This window comes from Patiria miniata, unplaced genomic scaffold (assembly GCF_015706575.1).
Source record: "Patiria miniata isolate m_02_andy unplaced genomic scaffold, ASM1570657v1 HiC_scaffold_19, whole genome shotgun sequence".
Classification (NCBI taxonomy): Eukaryota; Metazoa; Echinodermata; class Asteroidea; order Valvatida; family Asterinidae; genus Patiria; species Patiria miniata.
Genome location: NW_024037057.1, coordinates 17,282,626 through 17,302,577, shown reverse-complemented (window position 1 = coordinate 17,302,577; position 19,952 = coordinate 17,282,626). Strand labels below are relative to the sequence as shown.

The 19,952-nt window shown below is 42.0% G+C and overlaps 2 protein-coding genes across 2 annotated transcripts; both read right to left on the bottom strand.

Moving 5' to 3' along the window:
- Nucleotides 1-4,441: 4,441 nt before the first annotated feature.
- LOC119725952 (zinc finger protein 595-like) lies at nucleotides 4,442-5,811 on the bottom strand. The gene has a single exon (XM_038197577.1). It carries the CDS (start codon nucleotides 5,709-5,711, stop codon nucleotides 4,746-4,748), a length of 966 nt encoding a protein of 321 aa, XP_038053505.1. The 5' UTR covers nucleotides 5,712-5,811; the 3' UTR covers nucleotides 4,442-4,745.
- LOC119725951 (gastrula zinc finger protein XlCGF26.1-like) lies at nucleotides 5,783-9,012 on the bottom strand. The gene is made up of 2 exons (XM_038197576.1): nucleotides 8,844-9,012; nucleotides 5,783-8,192 (listed from the first exon to the last, which is right to left on the bottom strand). Exon 2 carries the CDS (start codon nucleotides 7,655-7,657, stop codon nucleotides 5,804-5,806), a length of 1,854 nt encoding a protein of 617 aa, XP_038053504.1. The 5' UTR covers nucleotides 7,658-8,192; nucleotides 8,844-9,012; the 3' UTR covers nucleotides 5,783-5,803.
- Nucleotides 9,013-19,952: the final 10,940 nt, after the last annotated feature.

Sequence of the window (19,952 nt, the reverse complement as noted above, 5' to 3'; positions counted from 1 at the left end):
ATCACACCACATAACATCTCAGTAGAATCCAAAATGTTGTCGGGGTCCTTAAGCGGGCCCCGAACCCCACGCCGTAATCAGCTCTGATCATGTCAAGGTATGTCCCCCCCCCCCCTACTTTTGGAATGCGATTGATACCCCTGGGTTCATCAGATATAACTTCAAAGAAAGTGAGTTGGTAGAGCAAAAACACAAAAACCATTTATAAGTTCAAACTGGTTAAAGAATTAAATCGAGATAATAATAATCAGTTAAGGACAAAAACCTCATTCTTTCCGATGACTTACATTGGTGGAATTCATCGAGTTGTTCGAAATCTATAATCAAAACACAAGTAGGAACCAGAACTCCATTACGTACATAATTATGTAAGTAATTACCACAAAAACAGTCAAATAACTTTGCGTTTTATAAGTCCACGACGTACCATCATGTACTTGTAAATAAATTACCTCTTCATTGATCGTTCAGTGGCAGCGATGAGGGCTGGGGGCATTTTGAATCCACCCATTTTGAATCCAACCGCAGTGACCATGTGACCCTCTACAAGGATGCAACAGCAGGGGCATTCCTGACAGTGAATGCAATCGGGCAGAAACAGATCGGACAAATGTGACAGAGCATGATAACCTGGTCTCTACAGCTGCAAGTGAAGCCATTGTGTCAAACGAGGGCATTCATGTTTTGGCGCGCGAAATATGATGTTGAGATCGAACGCTGACCCGGGCACAGGCATGGGAATGCGGATGCCATGTCCAGGATGTCATGCAGGCAGTGTGAATGGGTTGCCATCCGAGGCAAAAATGGAACTTAAGTAAGGAAGGAAGCAGCAGTCCAACAAGGGAACCGTAGAAAAGGCTTGCCGTTACCTGAGTTGTGGTGCCAAACTGGCTGCAAAGCATGACAAATGAAACGTTGTGTCAAGAGCAATTACAAGATCAAAGCCTTGGAATGATTACCAAGTGGATCGAGTCGAATGAACCATGATCAAGATGGACAGAAGTCTCTCCAAAAAGCGCCGAGTTAAGGAGCCTGTTGGGTGCCTGGAATCAACTTTGCCTTCGGCAGGGTGTAATGCACAAGAAGTGGGAAGACGATACCGATGAAGAAGTCCGTTACCGACTTGTCGTGCCCAAAAACTGCAAAAGGGTGTTTTGCAACAGTTACACAACACACCTACAAGAGGGCACCTTAATTGGTGCCAAGAAGCTCTACAAGAAGGCGAAAGCACAATTCTACTGGTCGAAGGTGAAGGAGTCCGTGAATCTGTGGTGCACACTATGCCTAGAATGTGCCAAACAAAAAATGTCGGCTAAACACCAGAAGGCCAAAGCAGAACATTTCTGGTGTGCCACTGGAGAGGTGGCATTAGATATAACAGGACCACTACCAGTGGCGAATGAGGGTAACAGGTACATCTTGGTGATCTCTGGTTTTGTTTTGAACAAAATCGGCCCAGGGGTTCAACAGTTCCAGTCAAGGTGACTGTATTATAAAAAGAAAGGTTTTGTTGCCTAGCAACTAAATTGCCGTAAATCACCTTAATCGTTTTTGCAGAAGTCGTTATTTGCAAACTGAATTGAACAGAGTGTGGAAATCCGTTCACAGATGTGCATTGTTTTCGTTACAGGAGTTCCAAACCCCTGAAGAATCTCCAAGCCAAGTTACAGAAGTGTGAAGTCAGCCAGAAATCAGTGACGTAACCTTAACATGCATAATGTTCAGGATCCTGGGACGCTTGGGAGTTAACATTATAGCATTTTCAAAAGAATTTATCCAGAAAAGTATTTGGTCGATTTCCTTCATTTTTAGAAACATTTGTATAAACCAGCCAACTCTTTCACCCTATCAATCTTAATCTGCCATTGAGGTCAATTAATTGATTATTTTTAAAATATAACTAAAATAACTTAACTTCGAGAACATGGCACCGTCCCTCCCAATATACCAAATATGCACATTTGTAAAATGTTATAAATGCTTAAGTGTTTCAGAAGTAAAAGAATGGTTAGCTATCACAAACTTATTCAAAGTAGTTAAAATTTTGAAATTAATTAGCATATTAATTAAGGTGTTAATTAGCGTAATGAAGAAATATTGACAATTTTTTTTCATCTTGCTTCATACACATTCCCACAGTTGTGTAGAAGGGATTGAAATACAACTAATTTATGGAAGCCTTAGTAAAACTAAGAAATTTTGGTCAATTTGCATATTAATTAGCTCTGAATTAAGAAATAATCACACAATAATCTGAAAGTGCTCATTTTGTTTTACCTTGGGTTTCAAAAAATGACCCAGAAAAAAACTGTGGAGATGAGAATCCCTTTAAAAGCTTGAGCTTTAATTCCAACAAACAACTCAGTGCCGAAATCTGCATCTCGGCGAAACAGATCTTAAAAAATAACGCAATATAAGGCCAACAAGAAAAGTACTCGGTCTCTGGTCAGCGCGCGCGTCGATTTTAATCATGCGCGTCAACCTTTTTTTTTCTTCAAATTAACACGGAAGCTGCAACAGCGCCCTCTATTGCCGCGCCTCCTCAAATTTTTGTACCAAGGAGCACCAAGGAATGGGGAAATTGCACCAAGGCAAATGATAAAGGGCACCAAAGCAAATTATGGAGGACACCAATGTATAATTAGGACACAAAAACGCAAAATAGTACCCACCTTGTCTGTACAATACAAACTTGAAAAAAAAAAGGCCACCAAAAAAAAAAAAAAAAACGCGTCGCAGCATCAATTTCGGAACTTCGGTCTGACCAGAGACCGACTATTTTTTTTGTTTGGCCTCGGTGCACGTCGTTTTTCGTGGGGGGGGGGGGGGGGGGGGGGGGGGGGGGGCGGGGCATCACCCAAAAGGGCCACTTGCTCCAGCATTTTTTTTTCGCACATCCGTGCTGAAAGAAAAAGAGAGGTGGCTGGGAAGAAAGCAAGCAGACAGTTTTTTTAAATCCAAAAAAAAAATCGGATTTATTTGATTTAAATCAGATTTTTTTCATTAAAATCAGATTTTTAATTTTTTTTTTACATTTTTTGTCTAAATCTCCCCATGCACCCTCACACCCATCACAAAGGAGTTTACAGGTTCCTATAATACCCATCATTGACAAAACTCAATAAATTGATAAATGCTTTTGCAAAAAAATTGTATTGAATCAGTGATTTAAAAAAAATCACTCGATTTCTTCTACATGTAGTCTACATCATTGGTTCAATGGTACATTATTACTGAAGACAGTCCAGAGTTGTAACGAGTCACTGATTTTTGTGACTCGAGTCAAATCGAGTCATTTTAAAGAAGTGACTCGAGTCGAGTCGAGTCATTAGGACAAGAAGGTCGAGTCGAGTCACGGTGTGTAGTCGAGTAGAGTCGAGCCGAGTCAAGTATTTAGCTCGAGTCAGTTCGAGTCACAAATAATTGAACACTATTCATAAACACGAGAGAAGTCACTTTTTTGTTTTGTTTTAATTTACATTCGGGCTATACTACATGTGGTGACAACACATTTGGCTCTTAATGCAAATAAAAAGGGGGTGCCACTAATCGTCATTCAACTAATGGGGACACTGATCAAACCACGTATGAACATTCTAACGTCACATGAACAAAAACCGGCACGGGCGTAAGTCATTACAAATATTTTTTCGAGTCGAGTCATTTGCCCTTAGGGACTCGAGTCGCGTCGAGTCACCAAAAATTGTCAGACTCGAGTCGAGTCATTGACTTGAGTCATTACAACTCTGGAAGACACTTTAAAGGTGCATTGCTTGATCGATACAGCTGAGATACATTGTGTGTATATGTGAATGAAAACTTGATGTATGGCACCTGTATATGGTATACAAAAAAATTCTCCATGGGTATGTTGTCAACAGTTCTCCATGGGCATGTCGATTTCATAAAAATGCTTCTAATTTCAAAAACGGAGGCACTGATCCTTGTGTAACTTATAGTGTTTGATTGATGGTCCATGGTGGGGAACAGAAATCAGGCCTTGCTCCTATAAAGGGTTTTATATAAATCTCAATCTAAATTTGTAGGGAGAAACGTTAAGAATAAGACTATCGATTGGGACTTTTAATACACCTTTTGATGGTTCATGTAAGCCTTCACCAGTGCAGTTGATTCACAATATTACTGTAAACAGATCAAGGAATTAAAGCAAACGTGAGTGTGCTCTCTTTAAAATTAAAAAACTTTGAAGAAAAACTTTTAACTCAGATCTTGACTTAATCAAAACAACGATTTTGTGTAATTATGCAAAACCTAAATTGAGTCGATGGTGAAGTATTGGTATTCGAATGTGTTAACAACATCTTACACTTTGTAATTATGTGGAATCAGTTGATTTAAATGATTAAAATGACCCTCAATCAATTGATTTTGCCAAAAGTAAGATTTTTACAAAAAGTGATCTAAATCTGTGATATTTATTTTAAAAAAATCATTTGATTTAAATCGCGATTTAAATCAGTGATTTAAATCAACGTGATATAAATCAGCCAACCCTGGGAAAAGACACAGTTTTTTGTTTTACTTGGCCTTAACTCCCTAGGGTGTGTTAGAAGTTATATGAAAATTGGGGGATTTAGGACTGTTACAGTCGATACAAATTTAGGCATCCTGGAAATGTATTATATTACTTTTTACAAATAATGGTTTTATTATCTAGACCTGTTTATGTCTTCATCTGACTTGGTTGATGAAAAAGTTGTACCATTGGACTTCCAAACGACTGCTCACTTAATACCAGTGTGAACCATGTCATGTCTCTTTAAAGCAGTTTGACGATTAAAGGCTTTACCACAGGTCTCACAAACAAATGGTTTCTTGTCAATGTGTAACCTGCCATGCCGATGGAGACCATGTTGCCGACTAAAGGCTTTACCACAGATCTCACAAACGAAAGGTTTCTCACCAGTGTGAACCCTGTCATGTTTGTTAAGATTACTTTGCCGAGTAAAGGTTTTACCACAGGTCTCACAAACGAATGGTTTCTTGTCAGTGTGTAACCTGCCATGCCGATGGAGACGGAGACCATGTTGCCGACGAAAGGCTTTACCACAGGTCTCACAAACGAATGGTTTCTCGCCAGTGTGAATCCTGTCGTGTCGTTGCAGATGACTGTGTTTTGCAAAGGCTTTACCACAGGTCTCACAAACGAAAGGTTTCTCACCAGTGTGAACCCTGTCATGTTTGTTTAGATTACTTTGTTGAGTAAAGGCTTTACCACAGGTCTCACAAACAAATGGTTTCTCACCAGTGTGTACCCTCTCATGTTTGTAGAGATGATTTGGCCGATCAAAGGCTTTACCACAGGTGTCACAAGTGAATCGTTTCTCATTAGTGTGAACCCTTTTATGCATGCTTAGACTACATTCACTTTGCTGGGTAAACACTTGACCACAGGTTTTACAAATGAAGGGTTTCTCAGAAGTGTCAACCCTTTGGTGTTTTTTCAGATAGGATTGTCGAGTAAAGGCTTTACCACAGGTGTCACAGACAAATGGTTTCTCACCAGTGTGAACCCTCATATGCATGTTTAGATTACCTTGCTGAGTAAAGGCTTTACCACAGGTCTTACAAACGAATGGTTTCTCACCATTGTGAACCCTGTCATGTATGTAAAGATCAGTTTGCCGAGCAAAGGCTTTACCACAGCTCTCACAAACGAATGATTTCTCAGTAGAAGTGTGAACCCTCATATGTTTGTTTAGATGGGCTTGTCGAGTAAAGGCTTTACCACAGGTCTTACAAACCAATGGTTTTTCATGAGTGTGAACCAATTTATGGATGTTTAAATGGTTTGAAAAGTAAAAGCTCTACCACAGGTCTCACAAACAAATGGTTTCTCAGTAATGTGAACCCTGTTATGTTTTAGATGGCTTTGTCGAGTAAAGGCTTCACCACAGGTCTCACGAACACATGGTTTCTCACCAGTGTGTACCATCTTATGTTTGTAAAGATGAGTTTTCCGAGGAAAGGCTTTACCACAGGTCTCACAAACGAATGGTTTCTCACCAGAGTGAACCCTGTCGTGTCGTTGCAGATGACTTTGTTTTGCAAAGGCTTTACCACAGATCTCACAAACGAAAGGTTTCTCACCAGTGTGAACCCTTTCATGTGTGTTTAGATTACTTTGCTGAGTAAAGGCTTTACCACAGGTCTCACAAACGAATGGTTTCTCACCAGTGTGAACCTTTTTGTGCATGTTTAAATTGGCTTGAAGAGTGAAGGCTTTACCACAGGTATCACAATCGAATGGTTTCTCAGTAGTGTGCACACTTTTATGGTTGTGTAGATAGGTTTGCCGACTAAAGGCTTTACCACAGGTCTCACAAACAAATGGTTTCTCGCCAGTGTGAACCCTGTCGTGTCGTTGCAGATGACTTTGTTTTGCAAAGGCTTTACCACAGGTCTCACAAACGAAAGGTTTCTCACCAGTGTGAACCCTGTCATGTGTGTTTAGATTACTTTGCTGAGTAAAGGCTTTACCACAAATCTCACAAACGAATGGTTTCTCACCAGTGTGTACCCTCTCATGTTTGTAGAGATGATTTGGCCGATCAAAGGCTTTACCACAGGTCTCACAAGTGAATGGTTTCTCATTAGTGTGAACCCTTTTACATGTATGTATGCTTAGACTACATTCACTTTGCTGAGTAAACATTTTACCGCAGGCTTTACAAATGAAGGGTTTCTCAAGAGTGTCAACCCTTTTATGGCTGTTAAGATAGGATTGTCGAGTAAAGGCCTTACCACAGGTGTCACAGACAAATGGTCTGTCACCAGTGTGAACACTCCTATGCATGTTGAGATTACTTTGCTGAGTAAAGGCTTTACCACAGGTCTTGCAAACGAATGGTTTCTCACCAGTGTGAACCCTCTTATGTTTGTAGAGACAAGTTTTCCGAGGGAAGGCTTTACCACAGGTCTCACAAACGAATGGTTTCTCATCACCAGTGTGAACCTTTTTATGAATGTTTAAATAGGCTTGAAGAGTGAAAGCTTTACCACAGGTATCACAAACGAATGGTTTCTCAGTAGAGTGCACACTTTTATGGTTGTTTAGATAGGTTTGCCGATTAAAGGCTTTACCACAGGTCTCACAAACGAATGGTTTCTCGCCAGTGTGAACCCTCTGATGAGTGTTTAGATTACTTTGCTGAGTAAAGGCTTTACCACAGGTCTTACAAACAAATGGTTTCTCACCAGTGTGAACCTTTTCATGAATGTTTAAATAGGCTTGAAGAGTGAAGGCTTTACCACAGGTCTCACAAACGAATGGTTTCTGAGTAGTGTGAACACTTTTATGGCTGTTTAGATAGGTTTGCCGACTAAAGGCTTTACCACAGGTCTCACAAACGAATGGTTTCTCGCCAGTGTGAACCCTTTTATGGTTGTTTAGACAGGTTTGCCGAATAAAGGCTTTACCACAGGTCTCGCAAACAAATCGTTTCCCACCAGTGTGAATCCCGTCATGTCGTTGCAGATGACTTTGTGTCGCAAAGGCTTTACCACAGGTCTCACAAATGAATGGTTTTTCATCAATGTGCACCCTTTCATGGGCGCGAAGATTACTTCGTGAAGTAAAAGCTTTACCACAGGTTGAACAAAGTACACCGAATACTTTCATGAGTAAAGGCTTCATCACAGGTGTCACAAATGGTTTCTCATCAGTGTGAACCCTCTCAAGTCTGTTTAGATTATTTTCGTGAGTGACGGCTTTACCACAGGTCTCACAAACAAGCGGTTTCTCCCCAGTGTGAACCCTGTCATGTTGGTAAAGATCAGTTTGGTGAGCAAAGCTTTAACCAAAGCTCTCACAAACGAATGGTTTCTCAAAAGTGTGAAGTTTCTCATGAATGTGTAGAGTTCTGTGACGACGAAAGGTTTGGCCGCATGTCTCACTATAAAAATCATTTAACACCAGTGTGGATCCTGTCGTGTCGTTACAGATGACTTTGTGTAGTAAAGGCTTTACCACAGGTCTCGCAAATGAATGGTTTCTCATCTGTGTGCACCTTTGCATGGGCGTGAAGATCACTTTGCATGCTTTGTGAAGTAAAAGCTCTACCACAGGTTTGAACAAACCAATGGTTCCTCACCCAGTTTCAACCTTTCATGGCTGAGATTGCTGGCTACCTGTCTGAAGTACTGGTCCATCAGAATCCCACTGGCTACATCTGTCAGTATTAAAGGGAAAAACAAACATCATTTAAGTGATATTCCACAATGCAACACTCAGGATTTTGAAGGATGTAATACTGGATGACCAAGAGAGTAAAAACATGCCCGGTCATTGGATAGGCGACCGCGCTTACAAGTTAGTGCGCATGCGTTTGAGGGTGATTACTTAGTCTGGTTCCATTTAGACATGAGCGTCGGGAATAATTGTCAGGTCTGGGAACCAGACTAGTGGTTACTAAGCAAATCGCGCGTGCGCACTGCGCGTTCACGCTGTACGCCATGGACGTACGTCATGCATGTACGACTAGACTCGACCTCGGCGGTGAGAAACTGATGAAAAGAGTCCACAACAACGTGCAAGTTTAACGTTGCTTTAGAGTTTATTTTCCTGATTAAGGTCGGTCAGCATCGCATATGGAATTCCTGAACCCAGCGGCCCAATAGATAAGGACACATAGAATACTACGACGTAAAAATTGGCTTCTCCAACAAGGTAAAAATATTGAAAATATTGGTCATAAATTTTTTTCGCCCGGTTTGGAGCACTTCATATCCTAGACTCCCTCCGTAACGTAGGGAGGAAAGGGAGTCCACCTGGGCTAGCTTTTTACCGATATTTCACATTTCCGTTCATATTAAACACTCACCTCTGCCTCAATATATATCCTTTATGCAGCAGAAGATCCTCTCAACATGACAATATGATCAAGCTGAACCCGAAGAAAAGGTATTTTACTTTTTAGTGCAACTCAACGGCGTGCCACCTTCGTTGTCGTTTGTGTACTACAAAATGGTGCCCAGCCGTATTCAGGGTGACCGTAAGGTCATGACTACATTCTGCTAAATGCACTTCAAAAATCTGTCAGATTTATCAAAAATCTGCCAAATCCCCCAGAATTACTCGAAATACACTATAAACACTTTAAATCACATGCAGATGCTGTAATATTGCCTTAATTAATGTTCAAATAACATTATAAACAATCTATAGCCACATAAATGGAGTGTCATGGCCTAGCGGTTAAGAACACCGGACTCATGTTCTGGTGTTTCAGAGCTATAGGCAACAGTGACGTGGGTTCGAGCCCGGGCGCGGACACTTGTGCCCTTAAGCAAGGCACTTAACCATTATTGCTTCGTCCTTCGGATGGGACGTGAAGCCATAGGTCCCGTGTGTTGTATAATGTCTAATGCACGTTAAAGAACCCAGTACACTTATCGCTAAGAGAAGGGGTTCGCCCCGGTGTTTCTGGCAGTGCGATTATCTTCAGCCATGAAGTCTGCGCTTGTAAGGAAGAAGAAGAAAAGATATGAAATTGCCTAAATTTCAGGCAAAATGTTATACGTTGCATCACAACGAAATCCGGTTCACCTCAGGCCTCAGCACCTAGACCGGGCAACCTCAAGGGCGGATCCAGAACACAAATTTGGGGGGGGCCAAAAAATTTTTTGGTTCCCCCCAAAAAGTGGGTCCAAAAAATTACGGCGTGGGGTTCGGGGCCCGCTTAAGGGCCCCGAAAAAATTTTGGATTCTAGATGCTCTGTGGTGTGATATGAGGCGATTTCTGACCACTTTAACCAATTTTTTTGGGAGGAAAAGATGGTGGTGTACTCATTGCCTGCCTTTATTGCGATGTCAAAAAGTGGGTCAAAAAAATTACGGCGTGGGGTTCGGGGCCCGCTTAAGGGCCCCGAATTTTTTTTGGATTCTAGATGCTCTGCGGTGCGATCTGAGGCAATTTCTGACCACTTTAACCAATGTTTTTTTTTGAGGAAAAGATGGTGGTGTACTCATTGCCTGCCTTTATTGCGATGTCAAAAAGTGGGTCAAAAAAATTACGGCGTGGGGTTCGGGGCCCGCTTAAGGGCCCCGAAAATTTTTTGGATTCTAGATGCTCTGTGGTGCGATCTGAGGCAATTTCTGACCACTTTAACCAATGTTTTTTTTGAGGAAAAGATGGTGGTGTACTCATTGCCTGCCGTTATTGCGATGTCACATAAAAAAAAAAAAAAATTGATTTCGTTTTGGGGGGGGGGGCATGGCCCCCTTTGGCCCCCCCCCCCCCCTGGATCCGCCCTTGGGCAACCTGTCCTATTTTGCAAGGGTTTGTTTGAAAAGATTGAAGCTTTTGTGAACAAATGTACCATATTTCAAAGTTTTTTGCAAATTTGCTTATTTTCTTTCAAATTAATAACCATTTTTGCAGAATTCTGCCAGAAATCTGCCCAAAAAACTCCAATCTCTCAAATTTTCTGTCAAACTCGTTTTATAACAAAAAATCTGTCAAAGTTAGCCGAAAATCGGCTAAAACGGTCACTACAGTCGTATTTTATGGTGGCCTTGAAGGGACATGAAGCAGTTGTGAATATTTTTGCGACGTCGTGAATTTATTAACGACTACTCAGCTGTGTGGTTGCGACTTGCGAAGGGCGACTTCTTAAGGTTACATAACACTTTATTTTTGAATGAAACTACATGCATACAGACATGTTAACGTTGGCAAGCGAAATCTTTGAAAATTAATTTCTCCAGTTTGGAAGACCGTGATCCGAGCCTGGTAAACATGTGTGCTAAAAATCGTCACTATAATGTTCATTATTTTTCGTTGAAATTGGCAGGCGCGGATCCAGGGGGGGGGGGGGGTTAACTGTCAAAAAAAAAAATATAATACAAATTCCTAAAAAAATAAGTGGAAACGCCCCCTGCTGTGACACCCCCCAAAAAGTATACTGGTATGACGTCCGCCTGTTCAAAATACAGTACACCATTCTGTAATCTAGTGTTAATAATCGTCGAATTTGAACAGCGCCCCCTATTGAAATATGGTCCCCCCCTTCCGTGTTTGATTTTACGGAGCCCAAGTGTCCGGAGAGAAAAACCTGTATACATTCTCAGATTTTTCGGCTGATGAAACACCCCCCCCCCCCCCCCCGCCCTGCGAAAATTCCTGGATCCGCCCTGATTGGAAAAATAGGCCTGCCTACGGTGCTTTTTCGAAAGTTGCAACACATAGCGTTTGCAATATCTGTCAATCTTTTTAAGCCCATGAATATTAATAAGGTTCTATATCCATTATGCATGGTGAAGTAAGAATTAGGACTGAGAAAAGCCTCCTTCTCGAGTTATTAATTGATGATCACCCTTTTTGCGGTGGCTTCCATTGGTCGATACTCACGCCGAGTAACGCCGGAGCGCCTATGCGCTTTGCCAAACCATGCACGTGGGTTGGGTCAGAAATCCTCGTCGAAATTTTCCTTGGAGGTAGTTCAAGCTTTAGGTGTAACGTGTATGTACGGTAGCGTTTGTAACAACAGGTTAAGCTGAAATTCGGACTATACTTATATGATTCGTGAAATAACAACCAGGAGAAATTCTACATAGATTTGGGGACGTTTTTGAACTAATTCTTCCCGACTTGAAGGTCAGCTTTACCAGTAAACAGTATGGACGTTTTGTCATCGATGACGGCGATTTTTTTCACTGACATGAAGTTTAGAATTTCTTCTTCCGCCATAATTTAACATTTCAATCACACTGAGCATATTTTCTGAGAAACACAACGTTCAAACGGCCGTGTTTTTTGGGGGGTGCTTGAATTTCACTGCTCTCTTATAGCGTACATCTAACTTTGCTTATGGACGGCAGATGCTTTGCCTTTGCAACCATACGGCTGTATCTTTGAGTGGCCGAAAGTTGACATGACTATATAGCACCATTCAATGAAAAGACGTAAAAGGTACCAGGAGCTCTGAGGCAAAACAATTATAAAATTCAAAACTAAGGCCATCAAAAACGCGGGGTACATTCCATTATTCGCTTTTTAACTCGTGCATTAAGTGGTACACCTTGACGCCGGCTTGTCGCCCGCTTGTCGGAAGCTTGACGCCGGCATGTCGGAGGATGCAGTCGTAAATTGTAATACAATGTATTACCGGAGACTACCTGACCTTAATAAGATTCATCAGGAATAGTCAGAATAATCAGTACCCCCTCACCGGCAAAGAAAGCACAGTTGGGGGTGACCGATCGACGCCATCTTGCCTGACTCCAATTTTGCCGCGACGCGCGGCCGTACCATGTACCGTACCACTGTGTGTACATAGTATACAAATATTGAGTGGCTCAGCGTGGAATGGGAGGAATATTATCGCAAGGTAAAATCTGGACTTTTCCATTTCACGAGGCGAAGCCGAGTGAAATGGAAAAGTCCAGATTTTACCGAGCGATAATATTCCTCCCATTTCACAATTTAAAGCCACTCAATATTTGTTTTATATAACTGACATATAGATCCTTGTCATTTGATATATTTGAACTTTTATTTCAATACAAACCTGGAGGAAAATGTATTTGTCTCTTCCAAACCACCCCTTCACGAAAATGTTTGCACCCAACGCTGTAGCGCTGGCTCTTTGGAACAATACGCGGTACGCGCAACGCTGAACGCGCAAACCAGCATGCATTTGCACACAAATACCGCGTCATGATCCTAACTGTTGAATAGACCGCTTGCAGACGCGTTCGATAATCGATGCGCGAAGGCGCGCGACGCCATGTTGTGGGACAGGCGTATATCAATTCACGCACATTTTGTCCCATAACATGGCGTCGCTCACCTTAGCGCGTCAATTATCGAACGCGTCTGCAAGCGGTCTATAGTATACAAATATTGAATGCTTCGAGTGGTGTAGTAAAACTAGCCTCCCGAGGTGATCCATGGACCATTCTATTTTCCCGAGGCGAAGCCGAGGGAAAATAGAATGGTCCATGGATCACCGAGGGAGGCTAGTTTTACTTCACCACGAGATAAAGCATTCAATTTTGTTTTATAACACTTCACCCACAGATTCTGCTTGATTTTAATATTTTACATTATTTAATTCTGAACACAGTTGAAATAAACTTCAATTTCAATACAAAATTGGTGGAAAATGTATTTCTCTCTTAAAAACTAACCCTTCACGAAATGTTTGAACCCAAGTCTGCGGCGCGCTCTCTTTGGAATAATACGCGCTACGCACAACGCGCAACGCGCACACCAGCATGCATTTGCACACAAATACCGCGCCGTGGAAATAGTACTTTGGTTGCTAATGGTAAAGTACTTTGGTTGCTATGCGCATAGTACTTTTGGCCGTGCACAGAAAGATAGCAAAATTAGAAAGTAACATGTGACTCGCTCTCGGCCAATCAAGACCCAGAATCTGTGGGTGAGGTGTTATAATATTTCCCATTCCCCATGGGCGGATAGTACTTTTTGAGCTGCGGTATGAATGGGAGCAATAAGAATGCCACGTGATGTGAGCTCGACCAATCAAATGACAAGGATCTGTATGTCGGTTATATAATACAAAATAATACCCTGGTGTACGTGCGTCACGCACAAGGAACGGTACTGTCAACCAGCGGGTCCTACTAAATTCGCTCGAACCCCCGCCTTCGCTCGTACCCCCCGCCCTGCAAACAGGACGCTGGGATACTGTGATGAGCTTCACAGCATCTTGTCAAGGAAATGGCCTATGTATAAAGCATCTGGCTGTAGCTGTTCAAGACCGCAGTTAGACAATGTGCGCAAATGCTATCCAAAAACTTCCCATATAGAATTACGCGCATTCCACACCGGATGTGATTTCTGTTTCATTGTGGACCATGTGGACAACGGTTTTGAGCGTCGCATAATGCAATCCGACCGTTCGTGATTCGAAACGGAGCCTGAGCGAGTGACGGGAATTGTAAATTTACAACACAGATAAGTTTTACAGAATTTCCTACATTATTACGCTTTTCAAGGAGGAAAAAAATCTCTAAACTGGAATAAAAGAGTAATGAATCAGTCGTAACGGCAGTTTAAAACCTTGCAGAGTCATGACCTTGATGACGCGCAGGTCACAGGTCTCGCAAAATCCAACCAATCAGAGCGTGAATTCATCAGAGTATCCCAGCGTCCTGTTTGCAGGGCGGAGGTTTCGCTCGTATCCCATGACTCTGCAAGGTTTGAAACGGCCGTATAAGACTGATACTCTTTTATTCCAGTTTAGAGACTTTTTTCTCGTTGAAAAGTGTAATAATGTAGGAAATTCTGTAAAACTTACATGTGTTGTAAATTTACAATTCCAGTCACTTGGTCAGGCTCCGTTTCGAATCACGAACGGTCAGATTGCATTATGCGACGCTCAAAATTTTGTCCTCATGGGCCGCAATGAACAGAAATCACATCCGGTATGGAATGTGCGCATTTCTATGGAAAGTTTTCGGATAGCATTTGCGCACATTGACTAACTGCGGCGGTCTTGAACAGCTACAGCCAGATGCTTTATACATAGGTCATAGGCCACTTCCTTCATAAGATTCTGTGAATCTCATCAGAGTATCCCAGCGTCCTGTTTGCTGGGCGGGGGCTACGAGCGAACCTATTAAACTGCGTCAACAAGCGTCAACAAGCCGTCAACGGTCGTCAACAAGCATCAACAAATTTTGTATATGCTTTTGAACATTAAAGATAATAGTCCATCATTTGTAATTTGTGATTTTTGTTCGTTTGAAGCAACAAAAGTGTTCAAAATCTAATGAAGGATACTGAACAACTAACCTGATGAAGTTTCAGCTAAGCTTCAGCTGTATATTCCGAAAAAACAGCATTCTAGGATCTCAATTTCAAATCAAAAGTTGCTGAATCAATTGTTTTGAATTGCAGCTATACGCGATGTCGCGCACTGATCCGACGAATTATAGCAACCAAGGGCGCATGTGCGTCGTGCCAATGCTTGCGCGCGCTGCGCCGAATAACAAAACGAACTACTAATTAAAATTTTCCTACGGTGCTTCTTAAGACGCACCGTTGGAAAGGCCTTCTTTCGTTGATTTCTTCAAAATGAGAGCTTGCCAGAAAGAATAATTTCACAGGGAGTTTAGTCCTCTTACTATCTTTCAACCAGTATGTTTTTCAACAATAATTACGCCAGTTACTTTTTTGGATAGCTGCAAATGATGGACTCCCGCATTAAAATTAGCTTGATATTTTTATAAAAAGCAATAAAGAACATCTTCTTCATATCAATTACAGTTAAAACTATTTAAAAACTTGTTGTTTTTTTAACGCGAAATGTACGACGAACTTGTCGATTAGTGTTGGCCGCCATCTTGTTTGGATGGCGCTGTACACTTCGCGCATGCGTAGTATGGCTCTGTGTTTAAATGGTGATATTCTTTGAACAGATTGAGCAATTTCAGTAATTTTTTTTCATCTAAAAGAAGCTTATGGATATAATTTTGGGGTTTGGGTTCCGCTATTTTTTTTTTTTACTCAACCTGTAGCGAAATCATTGTAAGGGGATTCGCGCCGCGACCAACGCCAAGCTATAGGTCTTTTGGAAAAAGCGAGGCCCAATCCAACTCGGACCCAGGGTCCTTATTCACAAAGCACCCGTAAATGTTTGCGTTGCGGGGACCCGTAAGTGGATGTTAAGGGCACGTAAGACTTGCGTTAAGTGGTATTCACGAAGCACCCTTAGAGTTCCCTAAGTGGACCCGCATGCTGCGGGCACCCGCAACTAATTGGTTGAACATTAAAAAAACATGCCAAGACATTTTATCCCATTTTTAGAGTTCTTGCTCGTTGTAAAAATTACAGGCAGATTCGATTAAAGATTAACTTGTCTTTGTTTTCTTAGCAAACAATCAACACCAATCAAGCATGTCTTTAAGAGCATGTTCTTCCACTCATTCTAAGAAAAAAATGAATCACTAAAATTTACCAATGCTTTCAGAAGTTATGCATGTGTTACAAACGTAGCCCATTTTTATAGCTGTCCTTGAATGTCATTGGAAGCTATTGAGTTAATAGTGAGAATCATATTACAGACAAACTTTAAAATGCCAACAAGACTTTAAAGGAAACATGCAGTGGAAATTCAGCCCATCTTGTTCTCTTACACATTATTATGTGTCGCAACAATACATACAAGATCGTAATACTTGTTTTCGTTGGAAGTGACAAGAGAGTGGTAGTTTTTCAATTGTTAGCAAATCCTTTCATCAAAACAATCGCATGTAATGGGCGCTATTTTGCTTTTGTCGCACAAGGAACTCCTTGTCAAAAGTGCATATGAACAGTACAAACATAACTCCTTCAAAATTACCCATAAAAAAAGCTTCGAAAAAACTAGTGGCGACTGCTAGTGTCCAAACAAGCTGTTTAACATGATAAACAAGTAAAAAGTGGAACTTACTGCAAGAAAATAGAAACAAGTGTGATATATATTTGTACTCAAAGCTGTAGAGACACTTCTGTTCTGCTTTAAATGACATTACGCTTTGGTCATGAATATGGAAAGTTTCAATAGCATAAAAATTGAAATGTTGAAATTTCTCCCTTTTTCTACTACAAACGAAGATTGAAAGTCATAGTAACATGGCAAGAAAGCTGTTTTAAATCTATTTAAGTTATACAAATCCTTTTGCAGGTTCCCTTTAATACATTGTAATTGAACTCAAGACGGAAACCACTGTCAGAATGTGTGCTTTCAATATATAAGAAACAAGTTAGCTCTATTTTTTTTTTAAATATTGATGGTGATTTTTGTATCCTTTCCCATGCTCTTGTTCATTCAGTGGAGGTGGGAAAGTCCACGTTTCATTGTACTCAATGGGTGTTCAGTTTGCATCACGTGATGAGTGGTAAACAAGTTTGTGATCGTTTTATTGAAATAGACATAACTTCGGATTAGACTGTGCAATTTAGGTGAAATGTTCACACACTTAAAATCCCATAAGATGTACTTCGTCCCATAAAAAAACAAAGGGCGGCAGTCGCTTCCCAAAAGTGGAGAACATACCTATTACGGCATGGAGCGGGCCCCAAAATTTTTTGGATTCTAGATGCTTCATCTGTGGTGCGATTCGAGGCAATTTCTGAGCACTCAAACCACTTTTGTGAGCAAAAGATCATCTTTTAAACATCATTTTTTGAGTTTGGAGTCATTGAATCAGCTACTATAGAATCATTATGTAGGCTACAATTTTTATTCGGGGATAGAACAAGTGTGGGGGGGGGGGGGGCAAACAATATGATATCCGCCACTTAAAAAAAAAAGTGGGGGGGGGAGGACTTGTCCCCCACCGATTGACGCCCATGAAAATGGAACGCGCCGAATATTTTGAACACATTTTTCAAATTCGGTCACTTTCTTTTTAACTCATCCTATAGTTGGTTCAACCGGTCAGGGAAGATGAACCGGCACGTCAAATCAGTTCGTAGATCCAAAATACATGCCAAGAGTGCCGCCATTGTGACAATCGAGATGATCCACGCAAGTTGTGGTGTGCTTGCGGGACGTCTGGAGGTCCCGCAAATTTACGGGTGGTTTACGGGCACACGCAGATTTAAGGGGGCTTCGTGAATAACCCGCAAGTGCTTAAGTGAGGGTTGCGGGGAAGTTGCGCGCCCGCAAGCATTTACGGGTGCTTTGTGAATAAGGACCCTGGTTCAAAGCCGCATGAGAGCAAGCAGTTGCAAACGGCCCGTGAGCTGGTTGGCGTGACCGGATTTCTCGTCCTCCGCGCACAAACCGTCCGGGCCGCAGAATTAATAAACCTAGAATTATATCCGAATGGACAGGACATTCTTTCCACGTTTGGATTGCCCCCCATCCCCCCCCCCCCAAAAAAAAAACCACACAGATTTGTAAAAGGTGTAAATCGAGGATTTCTATCGTTCCTCATCACGATCTCAGTTTGTACAACTTTTTGCAACTATAGTTCCCATTGGTTTGTACACGTATTCTCGGCGTCCTCGATTTGACTCATGTCCGATGCAACCTCGTCCCCAGTGCTTACTTTATTTCCAACCGCGTTTCCAATAGTAAACCCTGAATAGGAATCTTTCCTCCTGTATCCTGATTGGATACCGCAATTGGCTAGTAATGGATTTTTATCGTGTACTTGGTGCTATTATTCACAACGTGCAGTACGTGTTTTCGCGATCATTCGTCCACGCCTTCTCGAAAATACAAATTTCCTTTCCAATTTGCTCATATTAATATGAAATATGATACTGCATGTTGTCTCGATAAGATCGTAACAGTTTGATTTCAAAAATCGTGTTTTCGTAACTCACGCCGTGCTCGCGCTGCTACGAATTGACTCTGTTTTTACCCCAGACACCGCATACAAAAACAAACGCTAATGTGTAACGCATATCCAGGCACCAGACTGTTCCTCATTTGCATATGTGTTCAAAAATCTTGCACATGCAAATGATCCAATACCAGGGTGAGAGAGCAGGTAGTGGTGGGCGCGTACTGCTCGACACCCTGGGGACGAGGTTGTGTCCGATGATGCTTCACATGTTTGTCCTCGATTTACACCGTATTGTACACACTTTTTTTTTTTACAAAAAAACGCACAATATCGCAGAAAAGGGATCTTATATTGTTCTTCCATCGAGATCCAGCTAATCAAGGTAACTCATTATGGTTGTGCTTTTCTCCGGATGACACATTTTTATGGAGGGGGGGGCGACTGGAGGGGGCGTGAACTTTTTATGGGGGCGTAATTCCCACGCCCCCTCCCCTTAGCTACGCCGCTGGGCCTAAGAAGCTGGGCCTATGTCTCCTTGTTCGATCATGGTGTCTCACTACTTACACAATCCGAGAACAGAAAACTGCTTGGCTTGGTCATGCAGTGCGACAGGGTGAGGCTTGGAGCGTCAGTGCTTGGGTACTGCTGCGGTGTCGGCAGACCCAAACTCCGTAGGATCGGCGGCCTCACCACTGAATTGGGGTTGCCTCAGCTTGGCTGAACTATAATTGCGGCAGCACTGCATGTACCGACGTCATATAAGTTATAACCCCTGCATTGGACGGTTGTTGCATCAACGGGCAGTAGCCTAGACGACGTCTGATGAGTCGGATTTTCATATGACAGTGGCACTGACCCCCGTGATCGTCATTAAATCGGACAACTTTTCCCTATTACATGTATTATTAGTTAATCCCTCACACGTGACAGGTCACTCTCCCACGATCCTAAAAATAGCATGTTACATACTTACGCATGCGCAATACTACCAATGAGTCTATATTTCATGGAGTCGGATATTCACGCTACACCAGCTGTCGGAAGCTCAAAGACAAAACGGCGCACTTTCAGGCTCTATTCCCTTACACTTTTCGTTGCCTTCGAAATTCCTGAGGACTTTAGACATTTTCTTGAAATAAGGAAATATCCCTACAATGCGCTAGGCCCAATGTCAAAATCGGTGCGGCGTCAATCGGTGGGGGGACGGGGAGCTGGAGCTGGGGGGGGGGGGGGCGACCAAGTTCACCCACTTTTTAAAGTGGGGATATCATATCGTTCGTCCCCCCCCCCCACTTGTTATGTCCCCAAATAAAATGTGTAACATACGTAATGATTATATTGCTCAGAATAGCTGATTCACTGTGACTCCAAACTAGAAAATTGTGTTTAAAACTGATCTTTTGCTAACAAAAAATTGTTTAAAGTGGTCAGAAATTGTCAGAATAAGTGGTCTAGAATCCAACATTTTTCCGGGCCCTTAAGCGGCCCCCACGCCTTTAGTGCCAGTCGCGCTTCGTGCTTGCATTAAAGTTATGTCCCCCCACTTTTGAGAAGCGATTGTCGCCCTTGCATGATGTAAGCCTAAAGTGCCTAAAATATGACGGTAAATCCCCTGCGTTGCCTCTTTGTCGGTGCATCGGAAAAAATGAAGAAATAATGCAACATCTCCTATAAACCT